This window comes from Trachinotus anak, unplaced genomic scaffold (assembly GCF_046630095.1).
Source record: "Trachinotus anak isolate AG129_WGS33_773 ecotype Australia unplaced genomic scaffold, CSIRO_AGI_Tana_v1 ptg000028l, whole genome shotgun sequence".
Classification (NCBI taxonomy): domain Eukaryota; kingdom Metazoa; phylum Chordata; class Actinopteri; order Carangiformes; family Carangidae; genus Trachinotus; species Trachinotus anak.
In genome coordinates, this window is record NW_027273879.1 from 5,893,666 (window position 1) to 5,918,476 (window position 24,811).

General features: G+C 39.4%; 1 protein-coding gene across 2 annotated transcripts; it reads right to left on the minus strand.

The window, feature by feature from the left end:
- Positions 1–225: 225 nt before the first annotated feature.
- On the minus strand, positions 226–22,916 carry ttll11 (tubulin tyrosine ligase-like family, member 11). 2 transcript variants are annotated; one of them, XM_071466175.1, is made up of 10 exons: positions 21,749–22,916; positions 17,345–17,444; positions 16,745–16,878; positions 13,582–13,872; positions 13,172–13,456; positions 12,141–12,236; positions 11,935–12,047; positions 5,148–5,390; positions 3,599–3,705; positions 226–1,849 (listed from the first exon to the last, which is right to left on the minus strand). In XM_071466175.1, the coding sequence occupies exons 1-10, from the start codon at positions 22,295–22,297 to the stop codon at positions 1,536–1,538; spliced, it is 2,232 nt and encodes a 743-aa protein (XP_071322276.1). In that variant the 5' UTR covers positions 22,298–22,916; the 3' UTR covers positions 226–1,535. The 2 variants fall into 2 exon arrangements, with proteins under 2 accessions (XP_071322276.1, XP_071322275.1); XM_071466174.1 differs by having other exon boundaries at positions 1,386–1,867; positions 21,749–22,445.
- Between the last annotated feature and the right edge of the window lie 1,895 nt (positions 22,917–24,811).

Below are 24,811 nucleotides of genomic sequence, written 5' to 3' on the forward strand. Positions count from 1 at the left end.
AGTGCTGCCATTATGTTACATATCATCCCCTAATGATGTGACAAATGGTGCCCTTTAATGAGCCCATGGGGGAAATCACTCCGAGGTAGGACAGTACTGTATGTACTGTATATTCAGTATATTTTCAGTAACATGCATGTGTAGGACGTAATTACATATTTACACATACACACTTGTGTATGTGTGTGTGTGTGTGTAAAAAAAGTTGCCATAAACACCAACATCTTCAGTTTAAAGAGCAAAATTTAATTTATTTTTTTGCATTCAATACATTTCATTCACATAATTGATAACTGTTAATAATCTTATAAATCTACTTCATGTTTTCATACTGCAGTAAATATGTTATGTATAGCATGTTTAGTTAAACAGCTGCCCACACTGCACGTGTGTCAGTAATAAGACTCAGTGTTCCTCTGTGTAACACATCACATGTCATTTAATAATCTCAGAAACAAACTGGAAGAAAACTACTTACAATTGAAACATGATTGTTCAGTGGGTGACTGTAGTGTGACAATTTGAAAAAGACAGCGACCTCTGGTTGGCAACCACCAGCGGCTACGTGGAACTGACAGCCACATCGCACGCTGGTTTTATTACAAGAGCATTGTTTCTTAAGTGATTCAGATAGCATCTGTCTATATTGTGAAATATTGTGCTTTGCAATTACTTAAATAATTAACCCCTCATGGCAGTTGTGTGGCTACAAAGAAATCATCCTTAGAAGATGTAGTGTGAAGGTCTGAGGCTGCCTGACTGGAATAGCTGCAGCACTGAAAGAGGATAAGTGGCAGCCTGGCTTTTTCCCTTTGAATACTTATTCACTAACTCATCACTAATGAACACACAGCTGCGCCACTGGTTGTAAATAGGCTTTCACCACTGAACTAAACACAAATAACTATGGTACAGTACATACACACACACACTCAAACATACACAATATACCCACACAAATACTCAGGCACCCTCACATCCATCTCTGTGCAAATGTAATAGTTCAAATTTTGTGCAAATTCAAGAATATAATACACATACTAAGGACACTCCCTTACACCTATTTATTTATGTGTGATGTGTGTAAATCTATTGAAGTGGGGCATCTATTGTTATCCCTGTTTGCTTCAGTGGATGTGCTGTCAGACAAAAGGTGAAGGGAAGCAAATAGCTGCCCTGTAGAATCAGTACGAATATTAGAAGCAGCCATATCCTCCTCCTGGCTGGACCACACTGTTCATATATGATCACACCAGGAGGGAGAAAGAAATGCACCAGCCCCCTCATATCCCTCCTTCAATTCCCACTGCAAAACCCCTGCAGACATCTTCCTCCTCTGAAGAAAAAGCAATCAGGCTGAGAACAGTCCTCCTGCAAGTCAGCCAGCAGGGGTCAAGCTAGTCCTTCTCTCGGCTGCCGTCGTCCCACTGTTGCGGGAGCAGCTGAGCAGAGGTGGACACCTAATTTCCCTGCTCCTGTGGAGAAGGCTAAAGGCAGTGTTTGGGAGTTGGATGACTAGTTGAAGCCCTCTCTCTTTAGTTCTCCACGTTGGCCCTGAGTGTGCGAGGTTTGAGTCTTTGATGGAGCCGGTAGTCCTGGCTCACCGCCCTTCGCAGGGGGGCCGGGGAGCCGAGCTGCGGGTTGGTGAGGCCCAGTGTCTGAGTCTTGACGGCTCGTGGCAGTGCCCTGCTGCAGCTCACCGAGCGTCTGTCTTCAACGCCCGACTGGGACTGGAGCTGAGCCTCGCACAGCTCCAGCAGTGACACTACCTGCTCCCTCAGCACCAGGGACTTGAACCTGCGACCTGCGAGGAAGAAAAAGGCTTCCACAAATGCTTGTAATCCCATCCCTGAAAAACACAGAGTGGCTGGGGTGAAGACAAGAAGGTGAGGAAGGTAGAAACAGAATTAAAACACCAAATGAAAAATTTATGCTCAACAAAAGTAGGAATTACAAAAACTAACATATTACTCAGCAACACCACTAAATGTTTCCTGGATTTTCAGACTGCTGCTAGTTGATAACTTATATCAAAAGTCATCCCAGTTAAAGGAGTAGTTTGAGAGACACCAAATAAGCACATTTCCAAATCTGTCAGCATTAGATGGGAAGACCAACTCTATGTCTAGACTATTTATTTTGCTTCTGGTCAGCTGCAAAGGAAACTAATGCACAGTGGCTCCAGGAGGTTACTGGAGAAATAAGTCTGTCTTTTGCACTGATTAAATAAATGTAATATAAAGTTTATAATTAATTAGTGAGGTTCAGAAGCGCTGGTAGGCAGATTTTATTACCTTGGAAGAGAGCCAGGATATCCGTTTCCAGTGGTTGTGCTAAGCTAGCTTACATTTAAACAGACAGATATGGAAGATTTTATTTTAGCTGAGTTAGGGGGGAAATATCAATATCACTGTCTGTCAGCAGGATTTATACAGGAAGTTCTCAGTTTATCTGAGAGGCTGCATTGATTTTCTCTTATACATATGATTAACTGAACACAACCTCTTTAATCAACCACTTCATTACTGTATATACTGATGCTGTATATTAGAATCTGAGGTATGATATTAATATATTGCTTTATATTAATCATAAAAAATACGAACTGTATGTTTTTGCCTCCAAGAGAAGAACAGTTTCCTTTAGGGAGCAGCTTATTACACCACTGAACTCTTGCTGGGTTAAAGGGTTAAAGGTGCCAATGTGATGAATTCTATCATTTCAGTTTTATCATTTTCAGACTTTTCCTTAGAGGCCAAGGTCAGAGTGACTTAAGGTCAAACGAGTGAGAAAACAGTAAATTGTGAGGAAAACAACAGCATGGGCTGAGCAGGAGCTGAATTTTCACCCAAAGGTTTCTTTAATAATTTCTACTGCAGCCTGAGTTATTCTCAGCCTAGACGACGAGACAACTGCACAGAGAACCTGAGGAATCCATGGAGTGAAAAAAAATTAATGAGAAGCCGATTCACACTGAATTGACATGGTGAAAGTTCGTGGGTCATCTGCTGTGGAATTAAAATTGCTACAGATCACAAGGACAGTTACTTCAATTCCTCCAGGTGTCCTTTTAAAAAACTTTGTGACATATCCCAAACAAAACATGTAATAATGTGTTAATGCAGTTTTACAGTTTCATGCCTCTTCCTGATTCCCACCAAGTCCTTCAATGCACATCCGCAGAAATAACAGACTGACTTCCGTCTCCCTGAATACATATGAGCTCATTCTGAATTCAGCCCACAATCTCGTCTGTACAGACCACTCCATCCTGTCCATGTGATCTCCATCCATCCGCTCTGCCTCACAAACATTCCTCGCAAGGTGCAATGTCTGAATAATTCATGTCTGATAGTCTCTTCGCTGTCACATTGTGATCTCGGCTCATTGCAATTATGGCAGCACAATGTCAGAGGCAAACTGACAAAGAATGACAAGCAATTATCTCCGAGAACATTATTTGCTCCAGGTCTCAGGGATTCTCGGCTCGCTGTCCTCTACATGTAGTTTCAATGTGGAGGTTTTGTTTTAGCATGTATACGTGTGTGTGTGTGTGTGTGTGTGTGTGTGTGTGTGTGTGTGTGTGTGTGTGTGTTACCTGCTTCTCTAGAATCAGGCATTGTTCCTGACCAACGACGCGTGATATCGATGTAGAGGATGTCCACAGACGCCATGGTGAAGTTGCTGTTGCTCAGTTTACAGGTCCTAAAAACAATCAGGAAAAAGTCCGACTCATGCTAGAAGTTAACTTTTCATTCACACATGTTCAACAAGCTAAGGTGCAGCACTAGATTCATGTTCATTGAGAGACTTTGGCAAGAAAGCTGATGTGGGTTGTTGTTCCTCATCTGTGGCTGTTGTGTAGTGTGGCTGCTGCCTGGCTCAGTGCGACTCTCTGCTCTGCCTGAGATGCAACGTTCATATTACTGCTTTATGCAAAGCTGTATGGAGACAAGTTCAAGTCCATCTACACAGATGGAGAAATAATGTTATTCAGTCAAATTAATGCAAGGATAAAGGGCGTCATCATGAAAGCAGCAAATATAAAAGATTCCTTTCCCTTAGTTTTTTTTTTTCCTCAAAGTAAAGCACAGGACATGATTTACATTCATGTAATTAGCGACTGCTGTAACAGACAAAAAAAAAATGCAGTTTTATTTCAGTTGGACTTTTCATCTGTACTTGTAATACTGCTCTAATACTGTTATATGTAATTCTACTCAATTAAACATCTAAATTCAAATCAATGGAAACTGGACACAAAGAGATCAGTTAATATTCCCCACCTCCTCCTCCATATACAAGACAATTATTAGGAACATGTACAAAAAAAGCATTATTTTCACACAAAGAGGGGGGATGCATTGCACCAGATTTCGCTACTTAATCTCCATCTGCAGTATCTGGACAGGTAGAAATAAACACCACACTGCATATTGACAATATTTCATGATTTTTAAGAAAATGGGAAACAGACATATCATAGAAATAATCCACTTTTGCCAATCCAGTAGTTATTTAAAGCATAATTCATTCATTGTCTCATCTTGCTGCTAATAAAAAGGATCTTGGTAAACTTCAGTTAACCCAGAGTAAGGCTGCTGGGCTTGTTCTCAGTTGTTCGTACCATACTTGTATATTGATATGCATAATAGAATATAGTGGCTCCCAGTTTAAGTGAGACAGTTGTATTCTTAAGTTTACATCAATCTTTTCCAGCTCTGGTCAAATTCATACATTTCCCACTTGGTATTTGGATAAATTAGTTATGCACATGGCTTGTGTAGAACTGAACCAGTTATTAAATAGTACTAGAAAATCAAAACGTGCTTAGACTTTTAAAAAACAAATGCAGACTATATGAGTAAATATACAAAGCCTTCTATTTGATGTCGTCCTAGTTCTCATTAATAGAATGGATGGTCGTGAGCTTAAAAGTGGCTGTAATCTTTTGTTTTGTTTTGATTTGTCTGTTTGTTTGGCACACTCTTTGCATTAAAAATCAGATGTTTTGTTTATCAATGTTGAATGTTTTTTTTTCTTTTGGACTTTGCTTTCTCTATTGTATTAATGTTTTATGTGGATATTTAAGATTAGCAGCTGCTATGGCAGAATAAATAAATAAAGGAAATAAATAAAACCTGTACCTGATGAAGGTTCGGAAGGCAGTGGGGCCCAGACGCATGTTGCCCTTGACCCCAAGGAAGCGTATGAACAGAGCTGCGATTCGCTCCACCAGCCGCAGGTAGTTGAACTGTTTGGTGTACTTGGGGTAGACCTGCTTCAGACACAGCGAGGGCAGAGCTCCTTCGTCCGGGCTCCTCTCTTGTGTCTCTGCCTCAATGGGAATCTCCTCCCTGTGTTCAGATCCACCAGGCCGCGGTTGGGAGCTATTGTTGGAAAGATAAACAGATAATTACAATTTTTATTGAGTTATATTTTTACTGTAGATTGTTTGTCATGTAAAAACCTGATAAAGCATTCAACCAGTAGCTTTAGAGACCACTAGTAAGTCACAACATGTACTAATTTTTGTGCTGTCCAAGGCTGAGTAATAGCCTTCAGGCCCTGCAGGAGAGAAGCACAAGACCATAAGGCTGACCCAGAGAGCTTTTGTCAGCTGAGTTACAGATAGCCATGCACCTGAGGTAGATAAATGCACCAAGCTTTTCACTTGAGTCTGCACTTACAGCCTGGCTTGGCAGGGGAAAAGGGAAGAATAATACTGTATGACGGACGAATAACTCTCTTTTCACTCCCTCATCTCACAGCCTTCCCACAGCCTTTTCACTGTCAGTGTGCACATACACAACATTTACCTGCATCAGTAGCAAGACGCAGCCACATGATAGAAATTCTGCATTTAAAACTCAGGAATCTGTTTTTCTTATGAAGAGAAAGCTGTTGCTTCTCACCAGGTTTGGATACTTAAGTAACAGAAAGCTCAGAAAGGAAAGTTATTTTTGTTGGAAGCAGCACTGTGACTCATTAAGTGCTGCATACCCGGGTGATGCCTATCGAAAAGACACAGTGGCTCTGCCGTTATTTCTGTCTGTGTAGAGCATTAGTCAATAAAAGCCTGCACATGCATTAAGACCCATATTGCCAATTCCATTGCAATGACTGAAGGTGGACAAATTGTGCTTTTAAAGGCATCGTGCTGATGCCATGAAAGAGGCAGCAAAACATATAAAAGCATTTATGTTAAGTCACTTAAGCCAAAAGAAGTTAATCGGCCATGAATTTAAACCAGTCAGTCCTGTGACTTAAAGATGGTCAGGAGGCACCAGGTGGTGGGACGTCCATTCAAATAATGAAACACAACTTGCTTTCCAAATATCCAAAAAAAAAGCTTTGCTAATATTTGTAAAAGATGGAAAATTCATAGAACATGCTCAGTAGGCTAAACACAATATGCTGCAGTGAGAAAATTGAAAGTAAACAAAAATGGGGTTATGGGTGTTTGTTTTTATGATTAACACTCAACAGGTTACTTTTAACTTTACCCTTTAAGGTTATGCATTCTGGGCTGTGATGGCTTTTTTGGAAAAACAGCCCCTGTCAGAATTTCAAGTCATGTGATGCTTGATTATTACAAAAGGAAAAGCTACAAAAAGATGAACAGTTTTTTCCTGAGCATCACAAACACTCTGCAGTGACTTTTTATAATCTCAGAAGGTCCAATAAAAACTAAAGGTAACTTGGGGAATTTTTTTTAGTTTTTTATTTTTTAAAGATATTTTTTTGCCTTTATTGACAGGACAGTAGAGAGTGACAGGAAAGGGGCAGAGAGAGAGAGGGGGGGGGGAAGACACACAGGAAAGAGTCAGGCTGGTCGGGAGTCGAACCGGCACTCGCCTGCTAAGAGCATCTGCTCATGTGGCAGGCACCCTAACCACTCCACCATCAGGCCGCCCCAGGGAGTTTTTTTTTTTTTTAATGAAAACTTATCTTGTTAATTCAGAAAAACTGCATTTTTTTTTTTTATTTCTCAAATGAATGCATTACGCTTCCATAGTGTTGACTACATTTCCTTCCACTTAAAATATATGCAAAGTTATTACAAAAAAAAAAAAAAGAAACTTGTTTACATACAGTATTTGCTAGGATTGGTTTAACTGAATATCTTTGGAATTTGGTACTGTTGGTCAGACAGAACAAAACATTTAAAGATGCCACCTTTTTTTCCCACCAAACTATTAATTTAATAAATACTTTCTGGATTATTTAATAATAAAAATAGTCATAAGTTGCAGCCCTTGATTGTTATCAGGTGTGAATGATTTATCTGAAGTTTGCCCTCTACACTACCTCACTACCTCTACACTACTTCTCTCACCACTGGCTACTGAGCTTCTCCTGAGGGATTTGATACTTCTCATAGAAAATGAATGGGAGACGGGGACTCCATGCATTTCAACCTTCAGGACTGTGTGGGCGTGTACAGAGTGTACATGCCTGACATCTCCTTCATTCTCCTGTTAGTTTTGTTGCACCTATTATAGTACAGCACAACAAATTACACCTTTATCATTCTTATCAGTGCCCTCAAATAATTCCCATCATAGAAACCTGAGCAGAGGGTGAAATCAACCAGAATAAGTGGAAAAACATATAGAGCCTTCAAGGATAACTCCTATGGACGCATGTGCATGAAGATACATAAGGAACAAAGAGAAATAAACAAAAGGTATGCTTACGTCAAGGGGATACTGTACTGCTGACTCTTCTGAGGCAGTTTCTTTCTCTATGAATTAGTAAGCAGTGTGAATGGCACTGAGAGAGCACTGTTGAATGTTTAATAGAATCAATCATCCCTCAGCAGCCAGAAGGACACCACCCACATCTATTTGGACAGGACAGGCTTGTCTAAAAATGGACACATCTTAGGCTGAAGCTGACAGCCAAGACAGACAGGAAAGGGGATGTCGACAAACACTCCCAGCAGACGGAGAGAGGAAAATGATGGAGGCACAGCATGAGGGTAAAAGGTGAAGAGTGGCAGGTTATTAAAAAGAACAGTCAGTGGCCTGGTGTCAAATGTTAGTTGAGTGTAGGTGAAGAGGACTATGCCTAATTCAGTTGTCATTAACCTGTGTTAAGCGCTGTTTCTGGTCCTCTGGTGAGTAAATCCTCGAAGCTACTGCACACTGTCAAAGGTCTTGAGCAGGTGCCAGATGTGTCGATGAAAATAAATCCAAGTGTCTGTACACTTTCAGAAGACTAACTCAACTTTTCTCAGAACATGAGTCGTACAAAACGTACGCCGAGCAAATAACCTCCCACAGGTAACAAACTTTTTTGCATTTGTTAAAGATTTAAAAACACTCCTTTCTCACTTGTTTCAACCCACACACCCACAAGAATCAGAAAGTGGCGCTTACGAGCATTTTATTCAAAGCTGTTCTCAGACAATGAATGGTTTAAAAGCACATGGTTCAACCTCAGTTACCTTGGACTGCACTTAGTCCGCCTCATATCCGCTTATGCAGATGACGCGTTTGTACCCTACTTTAAAAAGGTATGTGTATCTATGAATATCAGCTCTTTTGCTCTCACCCACTTTCACACACACCTCTCATAATGGCTCATAAATCACCCCCAGAGAAATCGTACACAGGATTAATGAGCTGGGTGCGAGAAGTGCATGTCTAAGAGCCACTGATACCATCACACCCTCCTTCTCAGAAGTTCGCATTTATCTCTTCACTCTTTTTCTCCAAATATGCCACTTTTTTACCCCTTTGTTCTGCCATTTTATATTGACTTATCTTTCTTATATAAGCTCTCACTCCATCTCCTTAAAATAGAAACCATTTTTTTACTCAGCTGTACCTCTGTACTGTGTGCCTGGTCAGTTCTCATCTCTTTCTCACTTTATTTCATCAAGTGAAATTCATACAGGGGCTGAATTCAGTCTAAACTCTGCGTTCTGAATGACTGAATCACTTCCATCCCACTGCTGAGCAGCTGTCAGTGACCACAGCACAAGTATGTTTACTTACTAGTGGACCATCTGTGCAATTAACAAATTCCTAAACCATCTTTAATGATAATGCTATTATTTATTTTGTTAATGATTCTGGAAGTTTGCAGAAAAAAAAGGAAAACAAACCAGTCTTTCCCGTTAAAACGCATCTGAACTAAATCTAAATCTATGCATGTGAATGGCAGCTTAAATCATGTTTTAATAAAAGCTATAATCCACTCACATCCCTTAGATTTTAGCCATGACAGTTTGTCATCAGAACTCTTAAAATGCCAATCAAAACACTGTGTGGTTCTAAAATGGGTTACCCAGTTCTCATCTCCATTGCTTACTTCCTTTCCATCAGCCACATTTTTCTCTTTGATCAGCAGTCTAGTGTTTGGACACGCTTGCATCAACTGTGGATATTGAATGCTGGAAATTTTTTAGATTTTAGTGTCACATCTTTCCACACAAACGGCTTGATTTAAAAATTGATAAAATTCAATGTAGCATTCAGTGTGGTGAAAATGATTGTTCCCCGCCAAACAAACAAACATGTAGCAGGTACCTTTGTGCCCATGCAAACTCACACAGAATAAACTGTGGAAGAGAATGATTAATGAGTTCCTATTTAGCACCCGTGTCGCTGGCTGCAGTAATGATTACATTTTTTGAAGCATATCCAATCTTATGGCTAATTTAATAAACATTAGCCCTAGCTAGTTGGGACATAATTAGCATACCCCCCCTCCCCTTCAACAACAAGACTCAGTCACTATCTGCATAGCTGACAGCACACTCCCCTGCAATCACAACCTGACATGAATACTAAATCTTTGTGTTAAGGGTGTTCACATTTTTAGGTTTCTCAATCTTAAGAGTCTTCAGAGGTTCAGCTACTGATTTAGATTCTAGGTCCCACCACGCTTATAAGAGAGGACAGTTTACTGCTAATTGCTAATCAATTAAATTATTATTTGGTAGTTGAGTACTGTCTAATCATTCGCATCAATCTACTTAGCTCAGTGATCCAGATCTCTAATCACATTCCCTATACACCTGCACCACATTACCCGACTTCTGTTACCTGTTGCTATCTCATTATTGTCATTTAGCACCTTTTGTTTGTGACTGTGAGTCTCTACTCTTATTCCAAGCCCTTCCACCCTCTTTAAGAGCATGGTATCCTTCTTTCACTACAAACACAACAGATAATATGAGAATTAAAAAACAATACAGCTCGGCACTATAACTTCCATCACATCATAAACCCCGTCCTTGTCTGTGTCACTATAAGCAGTGCTCCATCCATTTTTATAGAGGATCTGAATTATATCATATTAAAGATCAGTGAACGTGTTTCTTCTGTGATGCACCTTGCCTCAGCCTGGCCTTAAGCCTCTTCTCACCACATGACTGCAGATTATAGATACTCTCACGCTGAGATATTTTATGAAGATATTCTTCCACTATTTAATTGGCTTGAGGAGGCTTACAACCTGGAGATTAAGTGTCAGTGTGCGTCTACAATACAGCAGTGAAATAAATGGAGGAATGTGCTCACAAAGAAATGAGCCAAATAATTTAAATCACCATGGAAACTTCTTATGTGCAATTTCTAATATCTGACCAACTAAAAGCTCCAGGCGACAATACAACTATTACTTGATAACACTGGTCAAAAATTGCAATTATAAAATATAATATTATAATAATATTCACAGTGTAGGTCTGCAACTGACAGTTCTTTTCATTACTTTTCAGATTTATCTGCTGATTATTTTCTGAAATAACTGACTGTAATAACTAATTGTTTGGTCCATAAAAACGTCAAGAAATACTGAAAAATGCCCATCAAGAATTTCCCAAAGCTCAGGGTGACATCTCCAAAAACAGTCTAAAACTCAAAGATAATAAATTTACTATTGCATAGGTCTTAAAAGAGCAGCAAATACTCACAATGAAGAAGATCAATCGAGATAATGTTTGACATTTTGGCCTGACTTATTCATCACTAATCGATGATGAATATAGTTCAAGATTAAATAGCCTAATTTACTGTCAACCAACTAATCAATTCATCACATTAGCTCTAAAACTGTATGTTGTTCAGACACAGATATAAAGGTTTTGATCAGCCTTCAGCTTGAGGGACATCAGAGTCAGGATTAGGGGTCTCTAAATGTATGTATATAGGAATTAGTATCCCCTGTTACTGTTGTGTAATTCATGCACAAATACACGATGTGCCTCTGCTGATTCGAGCCAGACGAAGCAATGCAGGAGGAACGAGGATTAAACATATTATAGGCGGATTATATCAATATGTTACTGGTCATGAATATAATAGTTAAGTGGGTATTATCCCCAAGAAGATATCCCTCCCGCTTGCAGAACAAAGCAGATCAAATATCTGATATAGAAGTTAATCTGAGGAGGAGGCAAGAAAGAACTGAGGGAAGGAGAGAAAGAGCGAGAGAGAGAGCGAGAGAGAGAGCGAGAGAGAGAGCGAGAGAGAGCGAGAGAGAGCGAGAGAGAGCGAGCGAGCGAGCGAGAGAGAGAGAGAGAGAGAGAGAGAGAGAGAGAGAGAGAAACAGGCAAGAAATGGAGATGGTGGTAGGACAGAAACAGTAAATCCTCTTGTCACAGAAGAAAAACAGATTGAGAGGAAAAAAAAAAAACAAACCCTAATGGTAGAGGAGATTTACTGCCAGGCACCACACAGGGCCAGTCAGCCAGAGAGATTGAGCCACCAGACTTGTACAGTAATGTGTGAATTTCCACCACAGCTCAGCTGAATTTAATTTTTCCATTTAACAGGCTTATGGAGAGCTGTTGAGGGATGGGTAGAGTAAGGTATCATGTCCTTAAAAGTGGACTCTTAAAGACCAGCAGACAAAGACTGGAGGATTTAAGAACTCAAGTTGTGTGTTTACTGTGTAATGTATTGCCAGTGTATTTACATTGCAGGTTTCTTGTGGCCAGGGTCCATAAGGCGCAGAGTGTCCCTAATAACGCCCACTTTGACCTCTTCATCCACAGGACTGGGAACATATTCAAAAACTCCTGGTGCTACCTGGAACAATAACATTTATTATAGTGCTGAAAATAGTAATGATAACATCGACAGTATTACTGTGATAATACTGATGTTGACATTCACTTTTACCTCTTTTTCGTGCTCTATCCTCATACTGGGGTTGGAGTTGACCTCTAGTAAAACTGGCTTCAGGTTCTTCATCAGCAGAATGTCAAAACCTAATATCTAAGACACAAACACATCCTTAATTACATACTTTGTATATATATTATAATAAAATAAACTGTTTACTAGGGGTGTAACACAAAGTTACTATCTGCATTTGTTGTCACAAAAATATACAGTTTGTACAATACTAGGATTTACACAGGGGGTGACCGCAGCTTATACCATAAGTGGCTGGAAATTGTTCTACAATGTTTCATATGTAACTGCCACAAAAAAACACAATATTTTAACAATGAACCATGACATGGCTCAGGAGGCCATCAGTGTCTGAATGTGTGTATGGATGTGTATGTGAATGGGTGGATGAGACAGAGATTGTACAGCGCTACATAAAAGGTAGCCCATTTACCATTTACCTGAATTAATCAAAAAAAAAAAAAAAAAAATTTGTATTGTACTGTTTGTACTTAATCTAATTACAAACCGTTTAATGTGCTGCTTTAAATCAATAAGTTAAATAGAATACAATGGGATGTTATTGAAAAATTCATGTCAGAAGTGCACTGGGTCATTTTGCGTGACTTTGACAAACTTCCTTTAAAAACTGGAGGAAAGTTATTGACAAAAGGCAAGTCATAACAGCTCAATGGGTCGTACATGCAGTTAGAGGAGGTCCTGATAAAAATAAAGAGAGTATCTGAAAAAGTCCCTTGGCCCACTTGTGTGCACTTTTGAGATGGTCACTGAATTCAACTCATTTGTTTCCAGTCTACTGTCAAATCGAGCACAGTGTCAGCCTTCTGTATTCTGGATCCAGAGGTAAAAATATTTGTGCAGCATTAGTCAAGGTGAGGGGGAAGGGGGAGGAGTGGGAGGGCGAAAATTACTGCAAAAACTCAGGTGGACATCCTATGCATATCCAAATAATGCATTTGTGGCCTATCACACTGTATACAATCTACTCCAAACACACAGTGTTAGCTACTACCCACCTGGAAGCATGTGGGTCCTGGTTTGCCCGGCGGTATATCAGCCTGATAATAGACTTTAAGTTCAGGCACCACGGCGATGACTGTCTTGATGACAAGAGCGATGATGTCCGACCACACCTTCTTGATGTCTACACCTTTAGCTGCCAGCCTGTAGAGCACGCTGGAGAGAGTGCGCTTGCTGCCTGTGCTCTGGCTGTCTGAGTGGACAAAGTTGCCGCTGTGCACGTTGAGGGAGTAGTTTGTCAGGTGCATGAAGACATGGCTCAGATTCTTCTGGCTTGGCTCCTACACAATCAGAACAAGAGTGACATTAATCTTGTGTATGCTATAAAAATATAAGTGCATTCTTTAGGCATCAAAGCAAATTAATAGCTTCACAGTAGATCTGCCAACATCATCGTCATGGATACCTGGTAGGGCTCGGTGCAAAAACGCGTCAGGCCTTCCTTGGCAATGTAGATTTCCAATGGCTCCAGAGACTTTATCAGCACGTAGAGGCGGATATCAAACTTGAGCTTGTCAATGAGTAACGGCTTCTGGATGTACTCCTGCACTACAGCCTGTTTGGCCTGTGAACCCGCCATGAGCTTTAGGTCACTGGGGTCACGTATGAGGTAGATGCCGTCGCCCTGAGAGCCCCCATCTGGCTTGACAATGAAGGTAGGATTAACCGTGCAATCGTTCTCCTTTACCATGCGAATCTAGGAGTGAGAAAGGATAAGGTTAACAAAAACCTCAATGACCAATTCCAGAGTGAAGATATCTTACAGATGCTTAATACTGATTTTTGAAGAAGTTTATAATATGGGTTGTTGATGTGATGTCTGGAGAGGTGTCAAACCTGTAAAATACTTAATAATTTGTAATAAAACTAAAGTTCATGTGGTCAAATTTAAAAATGTAACAACCAGTGTTACAGAACAGTAGACAACATATATTAATTTAGGATTTATCTCCTTACAAGCTAAAAACATCCATCTTCTAATTATTCCTTTGAGTATTATCAAACTGACAAACCAGTTCAATATACCATATATGCAAAGTCAAAATCAAACCCATTTTTATGTAATAGTCATGTTGGGTTGAATGTCTAATCACTGACATTATGTCATATAAAACATAATGAAGGACAGCCTCTGTTCAATGGGAAACAGTTTGGTCTGCTGAAAACTGGAATTCAAATAGTGATATTCTAGTGCCCCCTGCTGGACATTATATATAGCTGCAATATAAAATCTCCTAAAACCAGAACCATTGCTATTGACCATCTGCCAGTGCAATTACATCACCAATTAAGATCATTCAGTCAAAACTGAAAACCTGCTTACTGGTGTTATTATTGATAACAGGACATTTAACTGCCACCTGCCAAAATCAGCTAAACTGTTGGTTTTAGCAGAGAATATTTTTTAAATAAAACAACATTGCATTTCTGTAATTAAATCTGACCATAGATATAATTGTTGTACATGTGACCTTAATTTAATGCCAGAAATCTTTATCTGCCTGCCAAAATGACAAAGAGAAAAAAAACAACAACTTTATTTTAAATGGTTCTTTCTTTGTCTGAACAACTTTCCTTCTAATGTGATGAACATAACACACAAATCTTGATAAATGCTTTCACTGTCAGTTCATTTGTGGCATGGTAACACATGGTAACTGTCTTGGACATTTGTTCATTGTAGTCAACCAGGGAAAAGTAGCTGGGGGAAGCTCATTCTCTTCACTGCTCTTCCTCTCTCTCATGTGTTGACACTCACCCAATGCTATGGTTCCTTCTCAGGCAATTCTGCAGGATTCAACCATGTGTTAAGGAGTGCCAGATTACTATAAAGGGTAGTGTGCATAAATGCTTTACAGTCTGGCTTTTCCCCTCAAGCAAAGTGAGCAATGAAGCGAACACATGAAACAAGAATTAAACAGGTCATACCATTAAGAAGGCTACAGTTGCAATGTAGCATGGTGAGTATCCACAGCAAAGGAATTGTGAACACCTCAATTAACTCCACAACTTCAACATCTGTGTTGGTATAGCTTAATTATGACTAATTTTAAAACTTCAGAGGAAGCAACATGGCAGAAAGACTAAGTCAGAACCTAGTATATGGCTGGACAATGTGAAAAATTGAGGATGTAGTTAAACTGTTGTGGAACCACTGTAAACAACTAGCTGAAACCTGCTGGACAAGTTGCTAAATATCGCTAGATGATGTAATGAGCTAATTAGCATATTCATGACATTATTGTGTCATATTTGTATTCTGCCTGCTGCTAGGGGGTTTCAGCCCTTTATCTCTTTACTGCTCTCCTTCTCTCTGTGCTCACATACACAGTATTTTAATACAGCTAAATTCACAGTAAAGCTGTTCTCATTTCCATATTTTTGGTTTATGTTGTTAGACAACAGAACAAGTATGAAATAGTAACTAAAAAACAGCTCATAAAGACGACATGTTATCCAGCAGCCACTTCTACGACATTTCTGACGAAATCATCAAACACATAAAGTTAAAGACTTCAGATTAGTCAAGTTAAAGATTTCAGTTATATTTACTTGTAAAATGATCATGTAGAGAGAAAGTTAGAAGTGACAGAATAGCTTTCTTACTTTGTCTCTCACACAGTGCACAGCCTCCATCTGGGTAAGAAACTGCTGCTCTTCCTCTCTGCCTCCGACTGAGTCTGAGTCACTGGTATATTTTTATTTATCAAGCCATTCTGGAGTTCATCTTACAATGTTTATCTAAGTTCACAAGCCATAACTGTTACCTGATGCCTGTCACTAAAGTCAGGCCGGAAAAAGAAATCAGAACTTTTTTCAGCTCATCAACCTAAAAGCAAAATAACAGGCACCATCCAGTCTTCAGCATCAGATCTGGGCACCTAGACATCAGGTTCCAACTCCTCCCATCAGACCAACTTTACAAAAACCCTCCAGCCACAATAATGTTTTCAAAAAATCATTCATAACAACATAAACTAACACTTGCACATATTTACATGTGTATATACATATTTTTTAAAAGATATTAGTACCATCTGAGTTTATGTTGTTGTGTTAAGTAAAATATCTGATGTGAAAAGAGTCTATAACTGAGGAATTGCTTAATTCAACACTACTGTAAATTCTATGTTAAATGGTTGTGTTACCAATTATCTTGATTTGTGACCTATTTTTGCCTTGTTAGTGTTGTTATTTTTCTAGAATTGTTTTATCTGTTGCCTTAGTATTGTTTTGCCTTCAACTTTTTATAAAATCAGGATTTCCCAGATTAAATAAACATTAAATTAGACTTTTTTTTTTTTTTTAAACGCAGCATTTTATTTTTTGAATGCTCTCTTTCACATATACTTTTCTTTAGTCTTTTGTCATTTTACTCTTGTGACGTGCAGTTAATGCAACATTTTCTGGCCTCTTTGGTTGCTCAGTTCTGCGCAGACAATATGTAGTGTATATGCTACATGTTGAACAAAAATACAGAGGGGCATTTATTACTTCAGTTACTCCAAAGAAAAACTCCACTGTTATCAGTACCAGTATCATAATGTTTTTTTGTTATGCAACTATACCTGTGTGGAGAACTGCTGGTACTCCTCAGGCAGGATCCAAGAACGGGGATAGAAGTTGTACTCTTCTGGGAACAGCTCCTGCATAGTCCGCACTGCCCGACTCATGTTGATCTTCCTCAGCATTTCAATCATTCCTGCAAAGCACAAAGCATCATTTCAGAGATACAACTGAAAATGCAGCTAGTTGTTCTGTAAGCAGACAGATCCTGTAGAATGATTTCCCCTGATATTGAGAAAGGCTTTCCATGCTGAAAAGGCAGACAGAGACTTGTAAAAAGATATAACTCAATATATCACAAGGGTGACAAAGTGGAAGATGAGTATAGAAAGTGATGTAGGTGTGCATGTACATTTGTTACAAATACAATAATCTCTGAATGATTATTGCCATGGCATGAAAAGGTTAGCATTGGAGCAATGAGGATCAGTAAGGCTTTAACTAAATCCTTCCTTGTTGTGATTACAGAATACTGAGTACACATGAAGTACTGTGAGCTGAAACCAAGGCATCTCTCCACTTACAGTTCAGCAAGCATTATTGTAGGGTGCTTCATGTGAATGGAGGGTTGTAGGAGAGGAGAGGCGGAAGCTGTGAAATACCTGGGAACTTGTTCACCTGCCCTGAGATGATATTTTCATTATCATGGAAGGAGACGCCATGCCAGTAGATATCACAGGCTGCTCGTCTTCCCAGAGGAAACTGAGGATACATACAGAGAAAAGTGAAAAGAGGAAATAAAAGATGATCTGCAACAGAATGATGAGATCAATTAATTCAGAAAGTCATACTGCTTTTGCATCTGTAAATGACAAAGAAGGCTTAATGTGTTAGTATGACTCAGGACATTGGTAAGGTGCTTGTCTCTCTGGTGATCCCGGAGTGCAAGGATTATCTTGCCTAAAGATGGCAGGTATTGCGTGCTCTGTTGTGATGAGCTGAGAATGAAGAGAGGAAGTGATACTATAAAAGGAATTAGAGAGTTTAGAAACCCTGCTGGAACAAGGCAAAGCTTTTGTCCACTGCACTTCTACTCCTGCCCACACTCACACTCTCCAAACTGCATATTATGCCTCAAATTTGCTATTACAATAAAGTTTAAAGGACAGGATATTGCACTTGTTCAGTGATAACCAAGTATCAATTTTCAAATTTTCACATTTGGATATCCAGCCTTTCAATTTTGATTTAATTTCCAAACTCATATCAAAGAAGACACAAGTATCTTATCATATCTGGCAGTGTTTGGACCCCTGGATAGTATATGAGCAACCATTCAGAGAACTTCCACTATTACATTTCTCCTTCTCACTGCTGAATCTCACTTCTCTCCATCAACGCACAATCAGCTTTTTATCAACTGAAACAACTCTGCACGGATTCAGTCGACTGCTGAGGTTTGTTACTGGATGTTTTCTGTGCTCTGTCAAACCTCTGTAAAGTTTCAGCTTTTTAACAAACAAAGTTGATGCTCTATTTATACACTGCATGAATCACGATCATAATTTTGGTCTCAACGCGTCTCAATGCAACGGGATATCATCAGTGTGCGGATGATAAAATCATGTTATATTATCCAACTTAAATAATTGTGACACAAATATTTCTAATTGGACATATTGTTTTGTTGAGATTTTCTGTCTCCTGCTTACATGTGAATAAGAGACATCCTTACAACCTGCTGAAACAAATGTATTTTAAAGATCCACTCCCTGATTTCCACCCAGCTCACGGTTAATGTATTAAAACTTCACACAGCTCAGTTTCAGAAGATCAACATTGAGCAACACTGACCACTGTCATGGAATCTTTCTTTAACTTAATAATATCATGACTCTGCATGAAGTTGTATTGAAAGGTTAGCAGTGTATCGTCACTCACCATTGCTTAATTCTATCCTGATAAGACCCACCCAACTGTCCACAAGACTGACCTGTTCCAGAATTACATCTCATTAATGAGTTAGCATGAGAGCGTGTGAAAAGAGGGAAACCCTGCTCCACAGCCAAGACCTGCTATAATTACTGCCAGGGAGATGCCAGCGTATGACTGTAATCGCATCAGAGAAGGAGGTCAAATTAATTTGAGTAGGTTGTAAGGGATCAGGCTCAAAAATAGCCATCTTGTGTGTGCATGGAAAGAAAGGTCAATGTCCATCCATTGTTGTGGACTTCATCACGTGTGGTTCATTTTCCGAGCCACTTTATGAATGAAAACAGTCAACTCGATGAAGTAATACTATTATAGCAAAATGCAGCCATCAGAAGGATATGATAAGTTCGATCATCATACCTCCAGTTAACAGAACCTATCATTTCAGTTATTCAGGTTATTATTTTCCAAACATGCTACAAGGAAGCCTCTAAGTGACAGGCCTTTTAATATTAATGTGCTTTTATTCAAAATGTCATCTTAGTGTGTTGATTCTAATCAAAATACCAAGCCCATGATTAAATGCACAGTTATTAGTCTCAGTTTTTGAAGTTGTCACTCAGACCCTCCAGCTTGCCATTCTCTCTGCCTCAAAGAGGACTAGAAGTCTATTGGATTAGAGGAGCTTAAGGCTAATCATTTCCCACTGTTTAAGAGAATGCCATATGCTGAAAGTCAGTTGACAGCTGTCTCTCAGGCCTGAGAGCACTGCAGATGTACAGGCCAAGTCTTTTGGGTGTAAACTGACCTTAAAGCCAAATGTTTAAATCATCAGTCACTAATGTGTCCTCATAAACTGTCTCTTGTTGTGCAGCTAATTAACTCGTAGGATTGTTAGAGCTCTTTAAAAGAGATTTTCACCAGTCAATGTTCATTTCATAACTGATAAAAAAAAAAAAAAAAAAAATAGAGCATGGCTACTGGAGTTTCAACTCCTTCAAAGATGTTGACAGATACTTTCAAAATGACACAGGATCTATAGCGCCCTTGACTTTGTTGGGGGTGGATCATGTGGACAAAGCATGGTAACGTATAGTCCTTATGTCTATCGTGTCCGATACCAGACCTGGAAAGGTTTAAGTGTCACTGCGTGGTCACCAGTGATAAGTAGAGTCTTTACTTCACCTGTCTCATTGCATTGCCCGTCTTACTTCTCATGCATAATGGAGGCCGTGTTAATAATGGCTGACAGCAGGTATTAATTGCACCACATTCAAAATGACCAGATGGTATTTGTGGCTCAGAGCAAAAAGAACTGGATCAATTAGCTCCCTCGTAAATCTTTTAAAGTTTTAAACTTTTCATAGGGAATAAACTTCATCCACAGGCATCCTGTGTAATTCTGTACATTAGAGGCATGCAAACTGACATGGTCAGCTTGTGGAGGGGTTAAAGGTCATCATGCCACCAAAATAATAATGTGCCAAGTTTTCTTTCAATGACTGATTGAACACAAAATTTGGTAGAGACACTGGAAATAAATAAAACAACGAGAAATGGTAACAAATTGTTATACTCTAAATATGTAGTCATGAAAAACAGCAAAACAAATGCAGAACTTTGAAGGTTTACTGAATCCATTCACAACTCAATTTGCAAAACCAATGCAGGAAACTTTGCACACTTGAAATAAAATTCCTTTCATTTCAGTTTTATGTATTAAGTCCATATCAAAAGACTAACAGCATTTTTCCTAGATTCAGCCTCAGTATGTTTATAATCAGCTTGACCTAAAGGCAAAAACAAACTTCCCTCATCCATGCCAATCCCAGAAATGTAATAAAGTGATTAGGATAACAAAAGACAGATATGACAGGACTCTGCCTTATAAAAATTAAAGTGCATTTGGCGCCTAAAACACATTTTTTGTGTTCAAAGCAGGTTAGAAATTATTGCTCAATTACAATTGTCCACATTATTAATGGCACATCTTCCCACATCTTTGGAAAGCCACATTCTTTCTTTCTCACTATAAAACCTCCTGTCCATTTTAAATCAGTAATGTATGTGCACATCATTTAATGACAAGTCCATGAATTAATTTAAATGGTCGTCTAACTGCTGTAAAGCTGTGCACAAGATGCTACTTTTGTTCAAGTGCTATTTTTACATAAAATAAACAGATAATCTCAGTATGTAAAACTTTCTTACAATCACTTCTACAGACTCAAACTTAAGTTCCAACTTCTGATAATAAAACTTTGTGATTCACATTTTGTCAGAGCTACTGCCTCTCATAACATTTCTAATTTTGAACAGCAAAGAAAAGAAGCACACAGGTTATTAATTATAACAAACTATTTCATAATCTAAAGCTCTATTCGGACAGAAAATGTTTCCAAAAGGGAGGCAGATTAATGTAATTATTATTAGATTGATTTTAACTCTGTTTTAATCATCAATTACAGTAACAAATCGGAGCAGTTAAGATTCTAGTGTCTTTTATTGCTTGTTAAGTGCTCAATAAAAGTCATCTCAAGTTGTAACAGTGCTGTGCAGATTGATATCCTTAAAAACAGTTTATAATATGCACTGAGGGCTTTTCCTTTTAGTTCTTCCATCCACTGGCCTTTCTCAATAACTGTCTTGGCTTTTAGCTCTCTATTGTAGCTTCAAGCCTACTTTCCTGAAGCTTATAGTCATGTCACGTGTCGTATATTATTATCATTGTTATTATTATTTCATTATTCAGTCCCAGCGCGTATTAAGTCTGAGATTTGTGCCATTGACAGCCATTGAACGTGCATGCATTATAATATAACCCATCAATGGCTTTAGGCAGCACCCTAAATCAAGGAAGATGAACTACATCACTGATGGTGCCTGCTGTTGTGTTTATCTGGAAGAAAAAACTGCAAACATATGGTGCTTACTGGGGCACAGTTGGAAAACGGTGAAACAAAGGTTTTCATGCCTGCATACACCTTACCCACACCTAAGCTGGTTGTCAGCCCAGTGAAACACTGATGTCAGGAATCTACGTAGTTAAATAAATGAAACCTGCACAGCACACGGGTAAAGAGCATTTCTCCACAAACACCAAAAGAAAATGAATAAACTCTCATGTAACACACCTCTTTCCATTTTAGCTGCTTGATGCTTATCTTCAGTGCCTCCAAGGAGGTTTTGGCTTTCGATGTATCCACTGTCACTGGCCTTCTCTTCCTTGCAAGTTTGAATCCATCCTCACGGCGTGTGTCTTGAATGCTTTTGGATGCATGGATGGTCACAAAGTTCCCATTAGTCTCTGACTTCCCCTGCAGTATCTTCCCAGTTCCTTTGATGTGAAGTGTCCTCTCTTGCCCAAGTCCATTCAAGTTTTTCCCAACATGAGCAGAAACTACAGACCCATGCAATGACAGATCTGAGATGTGTTTGCCAGAAGAGTTCTTGTCGTCTTTCCCCTGCTTACTACGACTTTTACCTCTGTGTTTACAAGTGATGGAGGTGTTGGATTCATCTCGTCCAGCTACGGAAATGCTGGTAGGGTCTGGAGAGACAGAGTCAGGGGGAGAAGACACTGACAGCTGCTCTTCGGCATCCACACCCTCTTTCTCTGCATCCTCGCCGCATGATTTCATTTGCTCGAGTTGAACCTTGACTTTTACATAATGATCACTCATTATGCGAAATGCTACGAGTGACACTGCTGGACAGGGCACAGTTGTACCACAGAGTGCAACAATCCAATGCCGGCGGGCTAACGTTGTTCTGAAATAATGTAGTACGCATTGCTAGCTTAAATAGCTATTAAAGTGTAAAAGCCATTTGCTTCAGCTTGTCATTCCCAAAACTGAGTAGGTGAGCAGACCGCAGAGCTATGGCCACAGTCTACAGCGTTACCTAGCTAGAAACCGGTTGACATCTCAGGCTAAAGAAGTAACGCTAGCTAACGCCGTTAGTTAGCAAGAAAAAACAATGTAATTAGCAACTTCAGAGGGTTAGCGGCTCTCACAGGCTCCTGTTGACTTAACGTTGCTGCTAGTGGCAGGCAGCACTCGTAGCCAAGACTGAAGCTAGCTGCTTGAACATAGCTAAACCTGACATTAGCCTGTCAGACTTCATTTAGCTAACATATGGTTCTGAGCCGCCGGTAAAACTACCCTTTAACTCATGACAGACTTTACCTCACAGGTACCGTTTTGTGCCTGTCTAGCAGGGGTCATCGTTGTGGAGATGCCCACAGTCCTCGGCTCTGTGTTTTTGTTAGGCAGCAGCAGGAGGGAGACCAGCCCATCACCCAGCTGCTGCCTTTTGAGCTCCTCGTACTTCCTGCCATTGGCTTCATGACTTATCGGCCATTAACTATAAATAGAACAAAAGCTCTGCTGGTGTTTATCTAATGTGCATGTAAATTTATGTTTTATTTTACTGCGTATTTATTTATTTATTTTTTTTTATTTTTTTTTGCAGCTGAATACTTTTATTGCAAAAACAAAAAAAGGACAACGGCATTCATGTCAGAAACTGAAGTAACCACAACAATACCACACAAACTCGACTCAACTAATGCGTATGTGTTCATCTCTTAATTTATGAGTACATTGTTAGCACTAAAATCCTGCTAACCCGCACTATTTACATTTCCAATTGGTACCTGCTCACAAAAAAGTATTTATTTCCGACAGCACCTGAAGGCAATACGGGGATGCCATGTGACAGTCTCACCTTTTTAATGAAAACGATCATGCAATGTACCATAATTACCTTAATTCGTCTTACTGAAAAATGAATCTATTCGAATCATCATTCAGTTTGTCAAAACTTTAATAAGAAACTTACGAGAGTAAGTAGGTAAACTTTATTTTGGGCTCTGAGGAACTTTTCAAAATAAAGTGCTTGGACACAAATATTAACCACATGAAATAAAGTTGTAAGATCAAGAAAAGCCAAAGAAAAGAAGTGTAATAATAACAATAACAACAAATCATCATCATCATCATCACAATAATAGTAATAATAGTACAAATAGAATATTGTCTTGCAAAAGGGGAAAAATGGACAAAAACAGAGGAATCTCCCTCACCTACATCCAGTGCGTCCAGTAGGCCTCATCCTCTGTGTCCTTCATATCGCCAACATTGAAGAAGAATTGAGGTTGCAAAAGTCAGAAGCAAGGCCAAGATATGAATGATCACCTTGACATTTGAAATGATACAGTTCACTTTGGCCTTTTTGAATGTCCACATATGAAAAAGAAGAAGAAGAAATAGGCCCACAACAAGTCTACTTGAACGTGATGCATCACCATTCACCAGTTGCCAAAGATGCTATCTCCTCTGGGAGCTTTGATGTTGCCAATGACTGTGTCCATTAAAGCGAGCCTCGCCCTGCCAGCCTGTGTGTCCAGCCACTAGCTAATCAGTGCCAGGAAACAAATCATTTTGTTCTGAATGTTCAGATAAATGTTAGCATGTGACTGAGGAACAGACACTGTCCTTCAAGCTCCCCTCTTTCTAATTGTTTCTGGCATAATCTCCGGCATCCTCTTGTCTGTGATGAGTGTAGACCAGATCACAAAGTTCTCATGTGAATATCAGAATGTCAGCAGGTGAAAGGTTTTTGAATTTCCAAACCACACAGACCTTATTTCCACCCATTTGTGTTCCACCATCTTCTGTCAGAAGCAGAGGGTCAACACTAACCATGAGTGACTGCCCCGACTTCCTGTTTTCAATGTAGTGGAATTTGGTCTTTAGTCGTGCCAGTATTCAATGAATGTATGCATTGACAAAACTCTTCCATCTTTCTCATTCCTTTCAAAGACATTTTGTGCCTCTGCTGGGATTTGGGGCTTGGGCCTGCAGATTCTGTCTCTTTCAAACTCTCAATCTCTTCAGTACTTGACTGAACAATGTTTTCTGCAAAACGTTTCATCTCCAGAGAAGATTCAGATTGCAGCAGCTCATACCCAGAGTCTGACACTTCAACAAAAAGAGATCCTGTGATTGCACTTGCCTCCTTGCTAATTATTTCCTAGACATCTTTATTCACTCATAACACTGTCCTCTAGTGTGACCTCCTCTGAGGTTCCTGGCTCCACAGATCTGACTGGCGTCTGATCAGTGTCTGCAGTCTGTCTATGTGGCCATTTGTTCGCACAAGTTTTTCATCTTGGGCCTGATTGCCTTTAACAT